The 21,816-nt window shown below is 40.5% G+C and overlaps 1 protein-coding gene across 2 annotated transcripts; it reads left to right on the forward strand.

The window, feature by feature from the left end:
- The first annotated feature begins 4,855 nt into the window (after positions 1-4,855).
- Positions 4,856-20,175, forward strand: LOC110534059 (spermine synthase). 2 transcript variants are annotated; one of them, XM_021618707.3, is made up of 11 exons: positions 4,856-4,971; positions 6,048-6,168; positions 14,616-14,703; positions 14,963-15,027; positions 15,154-15,329; positions 17,179-17,333; positions 17,503-17,592; positions 17,735-17,849; positions 18,080-18,159; positions 18,532-18,647; positions 18,790-20,175. In XM_021618707.3, exons 1-11 carry the CDS (start codon positions 4,926-4,928, stop codon positions 18,818-18,820), a joined length of 1,083 nt encoding a protein of 360 aa, XP_021474382.1. In that variant the 5' UTR covers positions 4,856-4,925; the 3' UTR covers positions 18,821-20,175. The 2 variants fall into 2 exon arrangements, with proteins under 2 accessions (XP_021474382.1, XP_090042965.1); XM_090186839.1 differs by having other exon boundaries at positions 15,154-15,731; positions 18,790-18,945.
- Positions 20,176-21,816: the final 1,641 nt, after the last annotated feature.

Genomic DNA, 21,816 nt, shown 5'->3' on the forward strand with positions numbered 1-21,816 from the left:
GTCCGACTGCTACGCCATCTTGGGTCGTCCGAGTTAGGGGAAGGTTAGGCCGGCAGGGATGTCCTTGTCCCATTGAGCACTAGCGACTCCTGTGGCTGGCCGGGCGCAGTGCACATTGACACGGTTGCCAGGTGTACAGTGTTTCCCCCAACACATTGGTGTGGCTGGCTTCTGGGTTAAGTGGGCATTGTGTGAAGAGGCAGTGCGGCTTGGCTTGGTTGGGTTGTGTTTCGGAGGACGCACGGTTCTCGACCTTCGCCTCTCCCGAGTCCGTACGGGAATTGCAGCGATGAGACAAGACTGCAACTACCAATTGGATAACACGAATACGGGGTAAAAACAAAAAAATAAACACAGCCAATGTGCAAATAAAATAATGAAAAATGTGACAGAAAAACTGTTTTCTTTACAAATATATGATTAAGATAGACAAGAATATAATTAAGAGACAAATTTTTGTGGTAGTGGAATAAGTTTAAAAAGTTTTACTTTAAACATGTTATTTGAGTAGTGAAATAATTTCAAATGCCCATCCCTAGTCAGTAGTGGTCAGTAGTTGTGTGGTTGTGGTCAGTAGTTGTGTGATCATTAGTTGAGTGGTTGTGGTCGGTAGTTGTGGTCAGAGGTGGTCCCTAGTTTTAGTAAGTAGGTGTGTAGTTCTGTAGTTGTGGTCAGCAGTTGTATGGTTGTGGTCAGTAGTTGTGGTCAATAGTTGTGGTCAGTAGTTGTGTGGTTGTGGTCAGTAGCGTTCAGTAGTTATGGTCAGTAGTTGTGTGGTTATGGTCAGGAGTTGTGGTCAGTAGTTGTGAGGTCAGTAGTTAGTTGGTTGTGGTCTGTAGCTGTGGTCAGTAATTGGGGTCAGTAGTTGTGTGACTGGTCATTAGCTGTGTGGTCAGAAATTGTGGTTAGTAATTGTGTTGTGGTCAGTAGTTTTGGTAAGTAGGTGTGTGGTTCAGAAGTTGTGGTCAGTAGTTGTGTGGATATGCTTAGTAGTTGTGGTCAGTAGATGTGTGGTTGTGTTCAGTAGTTGTGTTGTTGTGGTCAGTAGATATGGTCTGTAGTTGTGTTGTTGTGATCAGTAGTTGTGGCCAATAGTTGTGTGGTCAGTAGTTGTGTGGTTCAGTAGTTATGTGGTTGTGGCTAGTAGTTGTGATCAGTAGTTGTGTGGTTGAGGTCAGGTGTTGTGTTCAGTAGTTATGGTCCCTAGTTGTGTTGTTGTGGTCAGTTGTTGGTTGGTTGTGGTCAGTAGTTGTGTGGTTGTGGTTAGTTATTGTAGTCAGTAGTTGTGGTCATTAGTTGTGTGGTTCAGTAGTCATGTAGTCAGTAGTCGTGTAGTTGTGGACAGGAGTTATGTTCAGTAGTTGTGGTCAGTAGTTATGGTCTATAGTCGTATTGTGTTCAGTAGTTGAGTGGTTGTGGTCAGTAGTTGTGTGGTTCGGTAGTTGTGTGGTTGTGGCCAGGAGTTGTGATCAGTAGTGCTCCGTAGTTTAAAAAAAAGTAAGTGTATGGTTCAGTAGTTGTGGTCAGTAGTTGGTTGTGATCAGTAGTTGGGGTCAATAGTTGTAGTCATTAGTTATGGTCTCTAGTTTTCTTGTTGAGTTCAGTAGTTATGTTCAGTAGTTGTGCTCAGTAGTTATGGTCTCTAGTTGTGTTGTTGTGTTTAGTAGTTGTGGTCAGTAGTTGGTTGGTTGTGGCCAGGAGTTGTGATCAGTGTGGTCCGTAGTTTTTTTAAAGTAAGTGTATGGTTCAGAAGTTGTGGTCAGTAGTTGTGTGGTTGGGGTCAAGGTTGTGTTCAGTATTTGTGGTCAGTAGTTGGTTGGTTGTGATCAGTAGTTGGGGTCAATAGTTGTAGTCATTAGTTATGGTCTCTAGTTTTGTGCTCAGTAGTTATGGTCAGTAGTTATGGTCTCTAGTTGTGTTGTTGTGTTCAGTATTTGTGGTCAGTAGTTGGTTTGTTGTGATCAGTAGTTGTGGTCAGTAGTTATGGTCTGTAGTTGTGGTCAGTAGTTGTGTGGTTATGTGCAGTAGTTGTGAGTAGATGTGTGATTGTGGTCAGTAGTTATTGTATGTAGTTGTGTTATTTTGGTCAGTATCTGTGTGGTTGTGGCTGTGTTCAGTAATTGTTGTCAGTAGTTGTTGTCAGTAGTGTTGCGGTTAGTAGTTATGGTGTATGGTTCATTAGTCTTGGTCAGTAGTGTTGGAGTTGTGTTCAGTAGTTGTCTGGTTGTGGTCAGGAGTTATGGTCCCTAGTTGTGTTGTGATCAGTAGTTATTTGTATTTAATCTTCATTTAAATAGGAAAATCAGAACAAATTCATATTTACAATGACGGCCTACCCCGGCCAAACCCTAACGACACTGAGCCAATTATGCGGCGCCTTATGGGATTCCCAATCACGGCCGGTTGTGATACAGCCTGGAATCGAACCAGGCACTGAGATGCAGTGCCTTAGACTGCTGCGCTACTCGGGAGCCCAGTTGTAGTTGTGGTCAGCAGTTGTGTGGTCAGTTGTTGGTTGGTTGTGTTCAGTAGTTGTGGTCAGTAGGTATAGTCTCTAGTGTTCAGGAGTTGTGTGATCAGTAGTTAGTTGGTTGTGGTCAGTAGTTGTGTGATTGTGGTCAGGGGTTGTGTCCAGGACTGCTGGGCTGAAGAAATGCCAGGGCACGCAGAGACGCAAGAGATTGATCTTCACTGAGTTCGCTCCATTAGTTTGCACTATATATATATATATATATAGATCAACGTTTTTTTTCTGTGATCGAATCAACATTATATCAGCCCCTTTTCAATGCAAAAAACTAAACAAATCTAACTTTGCAAGATTGAGTCTGTGATTTTGTTACAGGCAGAGCCAGAGCACAAAAGGGAGTGGGGGTAACCCACAAGTGGTCTTTCAATCACCCAGGGTTGAATGTGTTTTTCAAATCAGTTCAGATCAGAGCTGTGCTGGTGCAAATTTGTTGATATTCTTTGCTAGTTATTAGCCCAGTTATAGATAAGTATAGGTCAGCAATGGGGAATTACTGCTTCCTACAAAGCACAAATCGTTTAGGCTTAGGCTACATTTCAAGCTGTCTTTGAAAAGCCAGTCAGGTAAAAAGCTTATGTCTTAATGGGGCAGTGTTGTATTTTGAGACATGATTGAAGACGCAAATAAGCCAATAGGCAAAGAGGAAGCCTACATTGTCTAATTCTCTCTATGGTAATAATAAATCATTTTGTTTTGTAAAGTGGTTTCTTGCATCATACAACACATTACTTTGCAATTTACAGTCACTTATTTGGCTCATGGTGTTACAAACCAAGTAAAAAAATAATTCATGTCAAGCCCTTCATAATGTAAAAACGTTTTTAAAAGTCTCATGCAAAGGAGGCCACATATAGGCTACTGTAGGCTATATCATAGAAATCAAAAGCTATTTCCATGTGAAAGTGTTATGGGATTTGCTCCATTGGTTTTGTTGGTAGGCCTACATTATGCTCAAATAGCCACAATAGTCTAATGCCTAAAACTGTAAGGGTACAGTCTCAGTGTTCACTGTAAACGAGCGCCGGAAGATTCAACTCAATATTAGGAAGGTGTTCTTAATGTTTTGTGCACTCAGTTTATTTGTCTCTGACTATTACCAATGTGCTATAGTGAGAATGATTATTGAGGGATCTCCACTAAAACTAAACATGTTCATTATTGCTGAATGCCAGCACTCCCATTCAAACGCCAAATCCAATACTGAAGTTTTCCAAACTTTCAATAGTCGAGTGAACGAGACAGGACTTGGAAGGACGTCCACGCGACACTATAACAGATTACATGTAACAAGGATTATAATGTAATCAGATTACGAAAACTAAGTAACTAATCAACCCAGATTACTTAAATGTGTGGCCCTAATCAGATTAAAATTACATTCTTAAAAATAGCCAATTACATGTTGGATTACTTAATCTAATTTCAAGATGTGGGCTGCAAGTGTTTTCATCAAACACACCGAAATTGCAGATTTGTTGTATTCATTTTTTACGTCTAAGAGCCACACAGCTTGAAGTCACCTTTCAGCGGGAATGGAAGCTTTCTCTTCTGTTATTATTTATCTGAAATCTCCAAAATCTCCCCCATTTAACCAGGATCTTTGTATCAAAGGGACATTTTTGATTAGTCAAAACAGTTCACTTCCCAAGCACTGAGATGAAATACATAAGAAATCAACTGCTTAGACTACTCAGCTAAATCTCTAGTTTCATTAAACTAAATTAAATAAACATTTTTAATAAACATTTGTATCTCAATATCAAATGATTTCTGGGTAACAGTTAAGTACCTTACAGTGATTGTTTTCCATTAAAATTCTCCCCAATAAACAAAAAATAGCTTCTTAGCAAAGAGCCATTTCTGAAGCAAAAATTGTTCTAGGACTGTCTGGGACTGGTCTGAGTGGGGAAGGGAAAAATAAAAGTTATTGGCAGATCTCTTTCTTATTGGTCTATTTACCACCTGATGAGGTCACCAGGCAGGCCAAAACTCCATCCCACCAAAACAGGCTGACATTTCAGGTGTTCTTAATTATCATCATTTTCATAGTATTATTCCAACCTCAGTGTGAAAATATATATATATATAGAAAACGTTTTTGACTGCACTGGGCCTTTAATCTCAATAAATAGTTTTAAAAAAAAGTTACTTTGGGAACAGGTCTTTCTCTGCCCAACTCACAGGAAGCCTACTGTAGACCCAGTCTGAACAAAGCACGAGGTAGACTAGCCACAAAGTCATCGGACCATCCCCCTGCGTTGTAGAAAACCCTCTCACTCAAACAGCAGCAGCGGTACTGGCAGTACGTTCAAGGCCCTTCCTTCAGTCTCCACAGGCAAACTCCGTTTTCACACCGGCTGCCTACTCCAGGCATGGCTGACGGCTGTACCCAGTCATGGCACTGCGACATTACACCCTCGACTTCAACCTCTCAGCGCCAGGTAAATTGCACACACGGGCATTCGTTAGACTACGAACGGTTTCAGCACGAAATATGCTCTGAGACCAGGTTGCACTACAGGACATGGGCCGTTGTCTTTCCGCATCTAGCTAGCTAACTACTTACTGTACGTTAGCTAGCTAATCGTTGACAATACGCGCAGTCTGTCCAATATACTTGCATTATATAGCTAGCTAGCTATGCACGATTAGTGGGGGTGGGGGGTTCTCCGAGGACATAACTCATTAAAACTGAGTAAGAATATTTCTAGCTAAATGGCATCCGCTATCTTGATAGCTAGCTAGGTGGCATAATTCCAAGTCACTGGTTGCCAGCAGATTGACAGGCAAACGGGTAATATGACCTTTCGTGCAGTTGCTAGCAAGCTAACTAGATTAGCAAAGCCATGTGTCTGCTGCTGCGCCTGTCTGCGTGACTGGACAGTCAAACTGCGACTAGCTAAACAATGGTGACCATGCTTATTGATGAGGCTAGCCATCAATAAAGTACAAGGTCCCAGTGGCCAATAATCGGTATGATATCCATAGCCACTCACTGTAAAAAGGCTTGCACGATCAATTTTCTAGTTAAATTAGGCTACTGCCATCATTTTCTTTGCATTGTGCTGCATAGCACTTTCAATTATTCGTAATTTTCGCCAACTATTATAGGTGGTTGTTACAAGATACAGTTCCGGTGTGCAGTAAGAAACCCATTCTTATTTACCTAGGAAGATAACACCTACTTAAACCTGGACAGGGACTGCAGTCATTGGCACTCTCGAACACACCTGATACATTCTGTTTAGTTGAGGTTGGAAGAGGCTCCCAGGGCTAATCCCTTACCTAGCAGGCCTACTCACATTAGGAGCTGTGAAACACCGAGATGTCTGAGCTATAGCTTACTTCTCCCGTCCAATTCAGTCATCAATCAGGCTAGGCAGAAATGAGTCTGGGACTGCCCTCTGGGAGAATGGGCCATTATCAGTGATTCTGTCTGGAGGAGGAATTTCATGAGTGTGTTGTTGTGGTCATAACTGTGTTCTCACCATATATACCCCTCTCCTATTCTGTTTAGCTGACTGTCCTTCGACTGTGCGTGGGCTGCAGTCTATATTTCAAGAGCAGGAAATGACAGAGACTGTCCATGACACTGAGGGACATGGATACCTTGCTACCTTCATTGGCAAGAATGGCAGGTAGGCACCAGTTCAATCAACACTGTCATTATTTATGTCACAATCAATATATTTGGTAGAATTTTTTATTTTTTTTAAGTCAGTGCTATAATAATAATAATTATTATGATTATTATTATTATTAATAAGACATAAAAAAGCACAGGAGACAGTCAATGGGGATGTATTCAAACTATTGATAGATAACAAGCTACCATACTATGCTTCAACAGGGGTTATTGAATTGAAGATTATGTGATCATGGTTACAATCTTCAAAGATAAAATGGGATTGAATTAATTTTTTTTAGGCACTCCGTAGGGCAGGGTGCCACTAGTTCATGTATGGACATTTCCATGTGACACAGACTCACTGTTTGACTTTAAAATGTTTGCCAAACAAAAACATTGATTGCAAAGTTTAACAAACCATAAACCTATGTATATGCAAAAGTCTACTTTTAACAATTGCCACTGAAAATGTTGCTGAAACACATTTTCTTGAGGTGAAGATGCAAAGTTTGGTAACAGAATGACAGTTAAATCTCCCTCAGTTTGTGACTTAAGTTTTTCAAAAACTTGGTTAAATATCTACTCCAGATTAAGATTCAAAGATGTCGGCAGAAAGAATGACGTGACACCTTGAATTTGAAAAAAATCTGTTTTGGTTATTGAACTACAGTAAGTGAATAGAAGAAGGTCAACACCCAGCAACAGAATGACATCATGAGTCCTTGATCTGTACTATACAAAAAGGCCTAATTTATAAATGTCATGAATTGTTACAAAGGTAGAACATTTTATTATGCTCCTTTGCATGTTTGGATATTATTCTACACACTTGCTATTATTCTAATGAGCCACATTTGGTTGGTCCAGTCCGGACCAAATCTGTACCCTGTCTCCTCTTGCGGCTGCTTAGATTCACCATAAGTTTGCATGCTGTTCTGTTAGGTCAAATGCAGTCAACAGATTGTTCCAAACTAGAACGATGTTGCTTTCCACTGCTTCCTGATATAAATAATTATATTTCTATAATCACGTTTCCATCCAACCTTTTTTGTGCAAGTAAAGTACATGTTGGATAAAAGAATGTCACGACAGGCCTGATGGAAACCTGACATTTGTCGGTAAACTTTACAAATGTCGACAAAACAAAATACGCTAGACACGGTAGGTTCTTTTTGTGCCTGAAATTAATTATGTAAGAAATGGAGGTGAGGCGCCTTTTTTTAATATGCGCAAACATTGAAATAACAACCATCATATTGAAGTAAATTTGGAGTCACGCAATAACATGTTGTGTGGTCCAACCACTACGACTCGGGAAAGCATGCAGTTTATTAGGCTACAGATTAAATAAGTTATAATCAACTTGGCAGGGTGGTGAACGTGCATGATGATGAGCTTGATGCTCCTTTCCAATAAATATTGAGGGTATTATTCTGGTGACGTGATGATCGATGCTTGACTGCCGTGTGACAAGATAACATTTTGCTCAATTGTCCATTTTGTAATCTCATGTAGGGAGCCTACACGCACTTTATCTGTGAGCTTTTGACTGGAGTACACATGCCAAGACCAGAGTGGGCCCTCAGAACAACCTCAATTTCTCAGGGCATGGACTCTACAAGGTGTTGAAAGTGTTCCACAGGGATGCTGGCTCATGTTGACTCCAATGCTTCCCACAATTGTGTGAAGTTGGCTGGATGTCCTTTGGGTGGTGGACCATTGTTGATACACGCGGGAGACTTTTGCGCATGAAAAACCCAGCAGCGTTGCAGTTCTTTTACACAAACCTGTGCGCCAGGCTCTTGCTAACACACCCATTCAAACGCACTTCTGTTTTGCCCATTCACACTCAGAATGGAAAACATGCACAATCCATGTCTCAAGACTTAAAACATGTGAATAGTTCGCTTTATTTCAGTTTGTGTGACAAAACAAGCAGTCATTGTGTAGGGAATCATTGTAAATCAAATGTTATTTGTCACATACAAGTGTTTAGCAGGTGTTTATTGTGGGGTGTAGCGAAATGCTTGTGTTTCTAGCTCCGACAGTGCAGTAATATCTAACAATTTCACAACATACCCCAATACACACATCTAAGTAAAGGAATGTTATTAAGAATATATAAATATATGGACGAGCAATGTCAGAGCGGCATAGACTAAGATACAGTATATACAGTGCCTTGCGAAAGTATTCGGCCCCCTTGAACTTTGTGACCTTTTGCCACATTTCAGGCTTCAAACATAAAGATATAAAACTGTATTTTTTTGTGAAGAATCAACAACAAGTGGGACACAATCATGAAGTGGAACGACATTTATTGCATATTTCAAACTTTTTTAACAAATCAAAAACTGAAAAATTGGGCGTGCAAAATTATTCAGCCCCCTTAAGTTAATACTTTGTAGCGCCACCTTTTGCTGCGATTACAGCTGTAAGTCGCTTGGGGTATGTCTCTATCAGTTTTGCACATCGAGAGACTGACATTTTTTCCCATTCCTCCTTGCAAAACAGCTCGAGCTCAGTGAGGTTGGATGGAGAGCATTTGTGAACAGCAGTTTTCAGTTCTTTCCACAGATTCTCGATTGGATTCAGGTCTGGACTTTGACTTGGCCATTCTAACACCTGGATATGTTTATTTTTGAACCATTCCATTGTAGATTTTGCTTTATGCTTTGGATCATTGTCTTGTTGGAAGACAAATCTTCGTCCCAGTCTCAGGTCTTTTGCAGACTCCATCAGGTTCTTCCAGAATGGTCCTGTATCCATCTTCCCATGAATTTTAACCATCTTCCCTGTCCCTGCTGAAGAAAAGCAGGCCCAAACCATGATGCTGCCACCACCATGTTTGACAGTGGGGATGGTGTGTTCAGCTGTGTTGCTTTTACGCCAAACATAACGTTTTGCATTGTTGCCAAAATGTTCAATTTTGGTTTCATCTGACCAGAGCACCTTCTTCCACATGTTTGGTGTGTCTCCCAGGTGGCTTGTGGCAAACTTTAAACGACACTTTTTATGGATATCTTTAAGAAATGGCTTTCTTCTTGCCACTCTTCCATAAATGCCAGATTTGTGCAATATACGACTGATTGTTGTCCTATGGACAGAGTCTCCCACCTCAGCTGTAGATCTCTGCAGTTCATCCAGAGTGATCATGGGCCTCTTGGCTGCATCTCTGATCAGTCTTCTCCTTGTATGAGCTGAAAGTTTAGAGGGACGGCCAGGTCTTGGTAGATTTGCAGTGGTCTGATACTCCTTCCATTTCAATATTATCGCTTGCACAGTGCTCCTTGGGATGTTTAAAGCTTGGGAAATCTTTTTGTATCCAAATCCGGCTTTAAACTTCTTCACAACAGTATCTCGGACCTGCCTGGTGTGTTCCTTGTTCTTCATGATGCTCTCTGCGCTTTTAACGGACCTCTGAGACTATCACAGTGCAGGTGCATTTATACGGAGACTTGATTACACACAGGTGGATTGTATTTATCATCATTAGTCATTTAGGTCAACATTGGATCATTCAGAGATCCTCACTGAACTTCTGGAGAGAGTTTGCTGCACTGAAAGTAAAGGGGCTGAATAATTTTGCACGCCCAATTTTTCAGTTTTTGATTTGTTAAAAAAGTTTGAAATATCCAATAAATGTCGTTCCACTTCATGATTGTGTCCCACTTGTTGTTGATTCTTCACAAAAAAATACAGTTTTATATCTTTATGTTTGAAGCCTGAAATGTGGCAAAAGGTTGCAAAGTTCAAGGGGGCCGAATACTTTCGCAAGGCACTGTACATATGAGATGAGTAATGCAAGATATGTAAAATAATAAAGTGACTAGTGTTCTTCGTTTATTAAAGTGGCCAGTGATTTCAAGTCTATGTATATAGGCAGCAGCCGCTGTGCTAGTCATGACTATTTAACAGTCTGATGGCCTTGAGATGGAAGCTGTCTGATGCACCTGTACTGACCTCGCCTTCTGGATGATAGCGGGGTGAACGGGCAGTGGCTCGGGTGGTTGTTGTCCTTAATGATATTTTTGGCCTTCCTGAGACATTGGGTGCTGTAGGTGTCCTGGAGGGAAGGTAGTTTGCCCCCGGTGATGTGTTGCCATTTCAGTTTGTCAGTGATGTGTATGCAGAAGGAACTTGAAACTTGTACCATCTAAACTGCTCTGAAACATATTTTACATAACCAAAAATGTTGTATTTTCAGCTGTTTGAAGCTGGTGTACAAAACTGAAGAATGGGAGGCATAGAAATTGATCTGCTGCTTCTTAGGCTTGCTTTCAATGAGTGACAGATCTATAACTATCATTTCTATGTGAATTTGGTTGAGTCCACCCAAAAGTTACATATTGTAGCTTTAAATAAAGTTTGATTTAGTCCTATCCTTTAACTTTAATACTGATTAGGATTAAGCCAGTAGCTCAGATGAAACTATCCAAGCATTACATATGCTTTAAATGTTGATTTTTGGTTGTTTGTCAACCAAACAGAATTCAATAATACTTTTGTTATACAGTAAGGCGGAGATAAGTGGCCGAGATCGAGACGTGCATGTGTAGTTTACAGCAGTGGATGCATCAATTCATACTACAAGCATAGTGAGCCTAATGACAATCGCCGAATGTCATTACACTATTAGATTTTTTTGTAACAATTCTCTTTCCATTCATTAAATTGTGGGTGCACTTTTGAGATGCTGGAATTATTTTGTGAGTGGACAAACGTGCATGGCTAGCCAACAGGATCGGTTTTGGAGTGATTGTTTGACAATCGGACACAAACGCCATAAATGAATGTGTTCCTTATGTAAATCTATGACTATATATAGTTGGTCCCATACCGGTAAGACATTAAATTTACTTTCACCCCTGAATGTAACAGTATTTATTCAACCTTTAAAAATGAGTAATGCATCCATGGCCACATTTTGAGGTTAGCTTACTGTAACTATACATGTCTTCCTATGCAATCATATTCTGCAAGGAATCTTGGTTGTGCTGTTAGCTGAAGCACAGTGATAACTCATTAAGTTGACGTATACAGTTGAAGTCAGAAGTTTACACCTTAGCCAAATACATTTAAACTCAGTTTTTCCACAATTCCTGACATTTAATCCTAGTAAAAATTCCCTGTCTTAGGTCAGTTAGGATCACCACTTTATTTTACGAATGTGAAATGTCAGAATAATAGTAGAGTGATTTATTTCGGCTTTTATTTCATTCATCACATTCCCAGTGGGTCAGGCGTTTACATACACTCAATTAGTATTTGGTAGCATTGCCTTTAAATTGTTGAACTTGGGTCAAATGTTTCAGGTAGTCTTCCACAAGCTTCCCATTCCTCCTGGCAGAGCTGGTGTAACCGAGTCAGGTTTGTAGGCCTCCTTGCTCGCACACGCCTTTTCAGTTCTGCCCACAAATGTTCTATAGGATTGAGGTCAGGGCTTTGTGATGGCCACTCCAATACCTTGACTTTGTTGTCCTTTAGCCATTTTGCCACAACTGTGGAAGTATGCGACCAAGCTTCAACTTTCTGACTGATGTCTTGAGATGTTTCTTCAATATATCCACATAATTATCCTTCCTCATGCTGCCATCTGTTTTGAGAAGTGCACCATGCCCTCCTGTAGCAAAGAACCCCCACAACATGATGCTGCCACCCCCGAGCTTCACGGTTGGGATGGTGTACTTTGGCTTGCAAGCCTCCCCCTTTTTCCTCCAAACATAAAGATGGTCATTATGGCCAAACAGTTCTATTTTTATTTTTTTCTTCATCAGACCAGAGGACATTTCTCCAAAAAGTACGATCTTTGTGCCCATGTGCAGTTGCAAACTGTAGTCTGGCTTTTTTATGGCGATTCTGGAGCTGTGGCTTCTTCCTTGCTGAGCGGCCATTCAGGTTATGTTGATATATGACTCGTTTTACTGTGGCTATAGATGCTTATGTACCCGTTTCGTTTCATCCAGCATCTTCACAAAGTCCTTTGCTGTTCTGGGATTTATTTGCACTTTTCGCACCAAGGTACGTTAATCTCTAGGAAACGGAACGCATGTCCTTCTTGAGCGTTAAGACGGCTGCGTGGTCCCATGGTGTTTATACTTGCGTACTATTGTTTGTACAGATGAACGTGGTATCTTCAGGTGTATGGAAATTGCTCCCAAAGATGAACCATACTTGTGGAGGTCTACAATGTTTTTTTTATTTAAATTTTTTAGGTCTTGGCTGATTTCTTTTGATTTTCCCAATGTTGTCATGCAAAGAGGCACTGAGTTTGAAGGTAGGCATTGAAATACATCCACAGGTAAACCTCCAATTGACTCAAATGATGCCAATTTGCCTATCAGAAGCTTCTAAAGCCATGACATCATTTTCTGGAATTTTCCAAGCTGTTGAAAGGCACAGTTAACTTAGTGTATGTAAATTTCTGACCCACTGGAATTGTGATACAGTGAAATAATCTGTCTGTAAACAATAGTTTGGAAAATTACTTGTCATGCACAAAGTAGATGTCCTAACCGAGTTGCCAAAACTATAGTTTGTCAACGATAAATTTGTGGCGTGGTTGAAAAATGAGTTTTAATGACTCCAAACTAAGTGTATGTAAAGTTCTGACTGCAACTGTAATACAAAATATCTGACATGTTGTAGTCCCATTTTAATATATAATAATCCCATTTTAACTTTGCTGTGCTTTTAAATGGTTGAAAGCACAGTGATAATGCATTTTATAACTTAACAAAAAATCAGACATTGTTTTTCCATTGGAATTTGATTGTGTTTTTAGATGGTTGAAACCATAGTGATAACACATTGAGCATTCAACAAACTTCTGTCTGTCTTTTTAAATGGGTGAATGAAGGTTGAAGTCTCGTTGATACATTTCTCAACCAAATATTACCCAAATTTCCATATTGAAATGACGTGTTGTGCCTGATTTAGTAACAGTGGCACATTTCAATCACTTATTCGTAAACAAAATTGTTAGCAGTAAAAACACTACATAATTGGTAGGTCTACTTTTACTTGTTACTTCTGAACCTATAATTAAAAGCATGCACACCAATAGAAAATATTTTGTGTAGAGGTGCTAACAGCGAATAAACTGTAAGCTATAAAAAAAATAGTTCCACATTCTCTCTCGTGTGTGTGTGTGTGTGTGTGTGTGTATATATATTAAACTCCCAGTCATTTATTTGGTTAACTACCAACGTTTCCGCATCATGCCTTTTTCAGACCTTAAAGAAGGCCTAGTGATGCTGAAATAAATTACTGGTAGTTTATATATAGAGTGCGACTGTCTTTATTTATTTTTAACTTCTGTGAACTTCCTCACGAGGTAGAGAAATTCGAAAATATAAAGATGTTGGTAACGGAATGGCAATTTCATAAGCTTTTACAGAAAGCATATCATTTCTTGTAAAACTAAATATAAATGTTGATATTTGTTGGCAGGGGACTTCAACATGGTTGGGTTTTAATGTATTTCTAATACCTTAGGACTTTTTCTAGTAATGTTTTTTTAAAACCATTTTCCATTTGTGTGACCAGAAATCAAAGCCTTTGCTTGCTTATTCCTTATTTTTAGGATGGAAAATGGTTGAAAAACGTATCAATGCTTTCATATCCCCAAAACATTGACTCTTTTCAATTGACGCCAAATGTGATCTGCTCCTATAAACTTCACTTGTTGGTGCTCATGGGTCCTTTTTTACATGGAAATGACTTATCTGAACTGTATTGGTAGATAACCTCTTAGATCATCACAAAATTGAAATTCCAAACAATGTACGTAGCTCAACAGTGTAATATTACCTCAGCAAATACTCTAACAGCAGTTATCTGTCACGGTTAGTCGGGATGAAAGGGAAGGCTATACAGGCTGCACGAAAATGTTGTAATTGAGAAATATTTCATGTGAGGAATTTGTAAAATCCCAGTTATTTTTTACCAATACCCAGACTGTCCAATGAAAACACCAGGTGTGTTACAGTGGTCAGACATCCTTTAGGAAGACCATTGATTGGCCAGTTAAGTGTATCATTGGTACAACAATGGCTTTCGTTCAGTTGAACGCATGGCCCTTTAGTGGCTTTGTGTATCGGATCAAAGGGCTTTGCTGCTTCCTGTTTTGTGTGGTGAGTGGTAAACACAGCTGGTGAGGCATTGTGGGCCTAAGCCTGCATGAATATGGCTGCCCGCAGCAACACAACACACCATTTTGGATAAAAAATGCTCAACCTTCAGCTGCCCCTGGCTCTCCACTGTGCTTTCAGAAAGGTTAGGTCAATAATAGGTCACAACCTGGATCATGCCACAGCCGTAGCCTATAGGATATCTGCTAATCATGAGCTCTAGGTTTAAGGAGAAGTGAGTGAGAAGTTATAGCCTAGAATCAATGCTATTCTCCCCCTCACTTTAACTCTGCGCCTCTTTCTCTCTGTCTGTCTCTCTTTTCAGGTTGGTTATTCTGCGTGTGCACTCCCAAGGTCTGGTTACCGTTGATCTGCAGTGTTGTGAAGGAGATAACATTGCACAAGTAGATAATGTAGGTGACGAGAGGAAAAACAATTGTCTTTGCACTGGACCTGCTAATAGCCAATCACAATAATGGAAATATAAAAACAAAATATATATTCTATTTAACAGACCTTCAGAATGCCCTTAGTAAGACACCTTTCCATGAGTTCGTTACAGCAACACTTGACCATAGGCCTTTGGACTATTTTGACATTTAGGATATTTTAGCTTAATGTAACATTGGGATATGCAACATAATAAATACGAATTTTCTTTTTTTCACTCAGCTTTTGAATGCACTGGAAAAGAAGCTAAAAAGTATCCTACATGGAAACATTAGGGGGGTCAAGAGGTAAGCCCTGATCTGACTAGTGGCCTTGTTGTGTGATGACTGGAGAACTACACAAGCTGTAGTGTGACGTGATTACCCTGTCACCATGAACATGATTTCGACTATTTCCCCCCCCTCCTTCCCCAGGCTCCCAGCTCTGACACGAGGTGCAGCTGTTGATCGATACTGGCCCACAGCCGACGGCAGACTGGTGGAGTATGACATTGATCGGGTTGTATACGATGAGGACTCTGCATACCAGAACATAAAGATATTGCACTCACAGCAGTTTGGCAATATCCTGATCCTCAATGGGGATGTTAGTAAGTAAAATATAACCTTCCTACCAGAGTATGTGAACGTGTCCAATATGATTGGAGCACGGAGCGAGTTTCCCAAAGGCTGGAGCGTCAGCCTTCTCACCCGCTCCATTTTCGCGGAGGACATGCCTGGCCCAGCAAGCATTTGTAGGCCACTTGTGTGCTGCTATAGACCCTTGCTTTAGCTACTGTCATGGAGTTTGCTAAATATTTTCATACAGAAACAGATTAAACACACAGGCGCAAAATCAAGGTGACTTACAAAGATGAGGAGGACCAAGAGCAAGAGAGGGAGTGCGGTGATGTAGTGTCCACAACTAAAGAACCATTGTGGAATCTGAAAAGCCATATCCCGAAAGCATGAGGGTGTACTTACTACGTGCACATGAGGAAGGAAGGAGGTAGGTAGCTAGCTAAGTGTCATTGTAGCAAAGTGTGTAAAACACATTTTTAAAAAATAAAAATAAAAAAATTATTCTGATCTCTTTAAGTTTTGTTATGATATATGATAAGGCTATCGTTGATGTTTGCCCAATAGGCCTAGCATATTACCTCTTTCAAGGAGCTTTCTGTTTATTTTGCCTAAAAACCTTTAAGGCCTACCTAAATAAAAATATAACTCCGCATCCCTGTCCAGCCTGGCTGGAGTGCTTCGAAGGGTGTTTAGCATCCCCAGTGGTTCTGCAAGTATGGAGAGGATATTCTCCACTGCTGTCCTGCTCTCCAGGCACCATCGCATGAGCCTGAAGACAGACTCTGACCAAACTTGTGTTTCAAAATTCAAAGACACTGTAGATTGAGCCTAATAAGGCATTTTTTGTTTAATTTTTATTTAATTCTAAGTCAGTCACAGCCCATATGTGCAATTTATAGACTAATGTTTAAATGCTGAGCCCTATAATGTCCCTGCCAGCCTAGTGTGTCGAATTCGCAAATGCTTCACAATGTATGTATTTGTAGGCTTATAATATATTGATCCTTATTAGGATCCCTGTCCATATGATTTCATTGAAATCATCAAGTTTGGTTTCAATACTTCAAAATCATATTATAGGTCCAGGTAGACACACAAATAGATGTTTTTTTTGTTTTTTTTTACATTTGAGTTTGGAGCGGTTTTTAGCGTAGCGGTTGGAAAGGATGTGGAACTCCGGTGCGCAAACACCGTAAGCGATGAGTGGGATTTCCAACCACTCAACTCTGTACTTTGATTCCTACGGGCTGTGATTTAACGGGATAGTTCACTAAAATGACATATTGGTTTCCTTACTCTGTAAGCAGTCTATGGATGAGGTATGACACCAATCCATGCTTTGGTTTAATTTCCCGGGCACTGTTTCCAAATGCTCTCGTTTTAGCGTTTGTGGCTCATCCCATTTAAGTCACGGTACCGATATTAGTGTTTTTCCACACATCATGTTCTAATCATCTATACATGATTTTTGTTGAGCTTCACAATACATTTGACATACTTTCTGATTAATTGGACATGTGTGAGAAATGCATGACTTAAATGGGATTTGTCCAACAAATACTAAAACATTAGCATTTGAAAACTGCCAGGGAAATCTAAAACATGTCTTACCTTGACCATAGACTGCATACAAGGTAAGGAAACGAGTGTGATATTTGTGTGAACTGTCCCTTTTAAGATATAATTTGAGAATTATTCCATCACTTACTGCTCACGTATATCATTCATTTATATTTACTTTTATAATTGTTATTTACTGTAATTGAGGTTACTATTGTAATTTTTTTAAATTTGAAATCTGAATCTAATAAGATGACCATTTTGACTGGGTTCCAGTAATGGCATATCTAATGATATTGTAATGTAATTATATGGCAGATCTGGCAGAGAGTGACCTGCCCTACACGCAGGCCATCATGGGCAGAGGGAAAGAGAACTATACAGGAAAGGAGGTGCTGATCTTAGGAGGCGGTGATGGAGGAATCCTCGCTGAGGCCGTCAAACTCAAGCCAAAGATGATCACCATGGTGGAGATATCCTTTCAGGCCGCCATCTGTCACTTCCCTCTGTGCCCAGTTAACATATTGCTTCAGGGATTTGCACCGAAAACTATTTAAACCTTTGAGCATTTTTTTTTTAGACGTAACCCGGTAGAACTATCTGGTCTATGTCTGGTTTGTAATGCCTTGACAAAGTGTCTACATCGACCAAATGGTGATTGATGGGTGCAGGACGCACATGAGGAAGGCTTGTGGAAGTGTTCTGGACAACCTAAAGGGAGACTGTTACCAGGTGAGGATGACAGTGCTGTCCATTGCACTTTTCCTTAGTAGAGATGGAACATTTGTCATTTGCCCACTACTCTTGAAAGGGTTGAACCGGTCTGTATGGTCTTTTATGTTACTACAAGGGGTTACCATGACTGTATTTCCAGGTGTTGGTGGAGGACTGTGTTCCGGTTCTGAAAAAGTATGTGGAGGAAGGGAAGACGTTTGATTACGTCATCAATGACCTCACAGCAGTTCCTATCTCCACAGCGCCAGAGGAGGGTGAGTGACAGATGCTCTCGTGCTGTTCTCTTGGACATGAATTTCTAACTGTATATTGATGAAAACCGGTATGGCTCATGTAAAGAGGAACTGCATTGTACCTCATCGCAAAGTATTGATCTGATTTAGGATGTGGACAGTGTAATGTTAAACTGTTTCTTGGATAGGAGGAAATAGGCTTATTTGGCACACTCACATAATTGATTGACAGATGGTTTACTCTGTCTCAGACTCTACATGGGAGTTCCTACAGCTTATCTTGGATCTTTCAATCAAAGTACTGCGTCCTACTGGGAAGTACTTCACACAGGTAAAACTGCCTTTCTCATATTAGCTGAATGCTTCACACAGTCACTCTACTAACTAGTCAAGTCAGTTAAGGACAAATTCTTATTTACAATGACTGCCTACCCCGACCAAACCTTAAACCGGACGACACTGGGCCAATTGTGCGCCGCCCCATGGGACTCCCAATCACGGCCGGTTGTGATACAGCCTGGAATCGAACCAGGGTCTGTAATGACGCCTCTAGCATTGCAGTGCCGTAGACCGCTGCGCCACTCAGGAGCCTCTTTAGTCTTTGTTGTTGATGAGAGAAGTTTATCCTATTGTGATGTTTTTAATGATACATATATTTTGTCACATGTGGTCCATGTTTTAACCCTGAGTTGTGTGTCCTCAGGGAAACTGTGCAAATCTGACTGAGGCACTGGCTCTCTATGAGGAACAGCTGGGAAGGCTCTCATGTCCTGTGGACTTTTCCAAGGAGGTGGTTTGTGTGCCCTCTTATATGGAACTGTATCCTTCTAAAAAAATATATATATATATATATTGTCATTATCAGACACTCCTGTCATTTACAGTCAGACATAGTCGAACATTCATACAGAGACGTGTGGTTCCTTGTTTGCATGCAATTCTCCTTAACGGACTGACTCAGGTGGGTTTTCTACACCGTTTGGAAAAAGTAAAGAGCTCCCTCTCCCCTTCAAGCCCTGCCTGCCGGAATGTGAAAACTGTCCCCCCACCCATGATCTGCTATCGCACTGAGGGGCGATATGACCCCCCCACCCCACCCCCCCCCAAAAAAACAAAATCTCTACTCACACTATTTTTTTTATCCTTCTAAGTCCAACTCTCAAACTCTTTTTAGATGTTGGTTTTATAATTTTATGTCTAAACTTGCAAGAGATTGTATATCTGTTAATTGGATATTTTGAGTTGGGCTGTTTTTGCATATGTGCTCCAGGGAGAGCTGTGGGGCTGCTACCACTGGATACACTGAAACCTACTGTAGAGGATGACTCAGCATTTCTATAGCTGGTCCCAGACCTGTCTGTGCTTTAGACTTCTCTGACTATAGCCTGGTCCCAGACCTGTCTGGGCTTTAGACTTCTCTGACTATAGCCTGGTCCCAGACCTGTCTGGGCTTTAGACTTCTCTGACTATAGCCTGGTCCCAGACCTGTCTGGGCTTTAGACTTCTCTGACTATAGCCTGGTCCCAGACCTGTCTGGGCTTTAGACTTCTGACTATAGCCTGGTCCCAGACCTGTCTGGGCTTTAGACTTCTCTGACTATAGCCTGGTCCCAGACCTGTCTGGGCTTTAGACTTCTCTGACTATTGTTGTCATGCCATACATGTTACATGTCTTATACATGTTTGAAAGGGCAACAATACTCCTGAGGAGTTGCCTGAAGCTCATAGAGATCTGGGACCAGGCTATAGTCAGAGAAGCCTAAAGCCCAGACAGGTCTGGGACCAGGCAAGTATTGAAACACTTTATGCACCTGTACTTTTCACATTTGGGTTATAAAAGCAGCACCAACATACAATAGCTTTTGGGTTCTGATTGTGTGATAGAATATGTGCTCCCCATAGTTTCAACTGAATGTCTGTTTGTGTGATTGTTTTTCCTCTTCTGTTGTAACTGTGGCTTGAGTGTGATTTTGATTACAGGTGCTTGTCAAGATGTTGAAAAGGCAGTGTGACCCTGCCCATTGAGGCTGAAGTGTCCGAACGTGTTCTTAAAAGGGAAAAGGGTCCTCCTTTGTGGCGGTTTCTTGCTTGTAATGATTTATTTTTACATACTTCGTTTTAAATTGGTCTAAAATTCTGTTTGGTGCATGTGCTGGAAAAGGAAAGTTTTATTGAATGTAGCTTACCATATATACACAGTGCACATTCATGCCTTTTGATGATTATTGTGGTGCTTTGTTACATTTATTTATTGGATATTATTTCACCAAATGCTGTTTTATCCCACTGGAAAAATGTATGTTGTTCAGCAGTGACTACCTGCTATTAAAACGAGTTGGAGAATAAAATATTTGGATTCTTTCTTTTGCAGGGAAATGTTTGATTTTTCCATAGTGTATCGGATAGTTTTAACATCTTGGATTACTAACTAATCTGACTGACAATTTCAGTTACAACTAAAAATCAAGTAACCAATGCAAAACTTCAGAAGGAGAACTGGGGTGTACAAGTATTTAATTGTGTTATGGCAGGTGGTAACTTTTGTAATAAGACTTTCAGTAATTCGCCTACCCTGCTGCTGCATACTCAGTGTGGTTCTAAAATCCACCCACACATTTCTACTTGTGAGTTGTCACAACTCCTTTGTCTCAACTGTATTTGCCCCATCGTTTGTTTTGCCGTCGAGTTTGTATATTGTCAAGTAAACACTAGTAATACAGTATTTCTTTATTTTCCTTGAGCAGGCTTTCCTTAGTCTTTTGTGGTTCTATGAAGGAAGCATTTGACATTTGTTCAATTTGTATTGGCGTTCTTAGCATATTGTACTGTTTGCGTATTGTCTTGCTTGTGCGTAGAACCAGAATGGCCAATTCTCAGGTAACAATTTTAAGAGGGACGCCACTGGATAGGTCTGAACATGAGAAAATCATACAGGGCCATTGTCTTTCACCATCATTAGCCCCTCTGTGATCTCTGCCTGTGAATTTTCTCAGTCCAGCTTGTATATATGGATCGGATATAGAACACATGAACAGAGTATGCAGGGTCGGGGAGTAAATGATACGTAATCTGATTACAAACAAACCAGATACGTTACCAGCTGAAATATTGTAGTCCGATTAGATACTTTTGGAAAAACTAGATTACTTCTTGTTTGCGTTCTGTTCTCTCCATGACATTCAATCCAGAATTGAAAAAAAAGGTGCACGTTTAAATTTATTCCACCTGAACGAGTCTGACAACTGACACACCATATGTGTTTAATGTATAATTTGTCTTCTAATGCTTTTTAAGGGGAAAGTCCTCTCAAAGTAATCAGATTGTTAGAGTTTGGGTATGCAAAAGTTACATTACTGATTCAGACAGGTGACTAGATTTATATTTAGAAAGTAACCTACCCAAACCGAAGAGTATGTAGTAGTGTGTGGCCAATTGACTACTGAAGATGGGTATGATCAGGACCTGACTAGTGCCTCGATCACACCGAAAGTGCTCCACAAAATGTGACGCGGCATATGTGTGCAACTAAAGTTAAACGTTCAACTTTGATACCATTTCTGCCAAGCCGTCTATCCAGTTTGACTCACACGTTCGATAAAGCAAATGCTCCGCAATGCTGCAAGGCAAACGTAGCGTTCCACTCGAAACAAATGTACTTCTGGTATGCCAAAACGCAAGGGGTACTGTCGGTGTGATCGAGGCGTAACCACATTTGGGGGTCTGCGGGCTCATTCATAATCGTCGCGTACATTTACCACTAAATATCTCTGTGCGCCATTTCTAAAACATTGCACATGTACAACAATATTGCGATTTATAAACTTGGCGTCCGCCAAACACGTTTTGTGGTTAGGAATCAGACCGGTCGTAAAGCTGCGCTCGTGAACGAGCAATATGACTGCCTGGACAACTCATCATTCACCTTTTATGGTGACAATAACGCCCCTACTTGCTGTATACGTTAGAAGTATTGGAATTAGGCCAAGATA

Source organism: Oncorhynchus mykiss, chromosome 10 (assembly GCF_057628025.1).
Source record: "Oncorhynchus mykiss isolate SJ-2025 chromosome 10, ASM5762802v1, whole genome shotgun sequence".
NCBI lineage: Eukaryota > Metazoa > Chordata > Actinopteri > Salmoniformes > Salmonidae > Oncorhynchus > Oncorhynchus mykiss.

Excerpts from the sequence above, each read along its gene's own strand:
- LOC110534059 (XM_021618707.3), top strand. The coding sequence starts at position 4,926 with ATGGCACTGCGACATTACACCCTCGACTTCAACCTCTCAGCGCCAG. Across the intron at positions 14,704-14,962 it reads ACATTGCACAAGTAGATAAT|CTTTTGAATGCACTGGAAAA; the intron begins GTAGGTGACGAG and ends TTTTTCACTCAG. Across the intron at positions 17,593-17,734 it reads TAAAGGGAGACTGTTACCAG|GTGTTGGTGGAGGACTGTGT; the intron begins GTGAGGATGACA and ends CTGTATTTCCAG.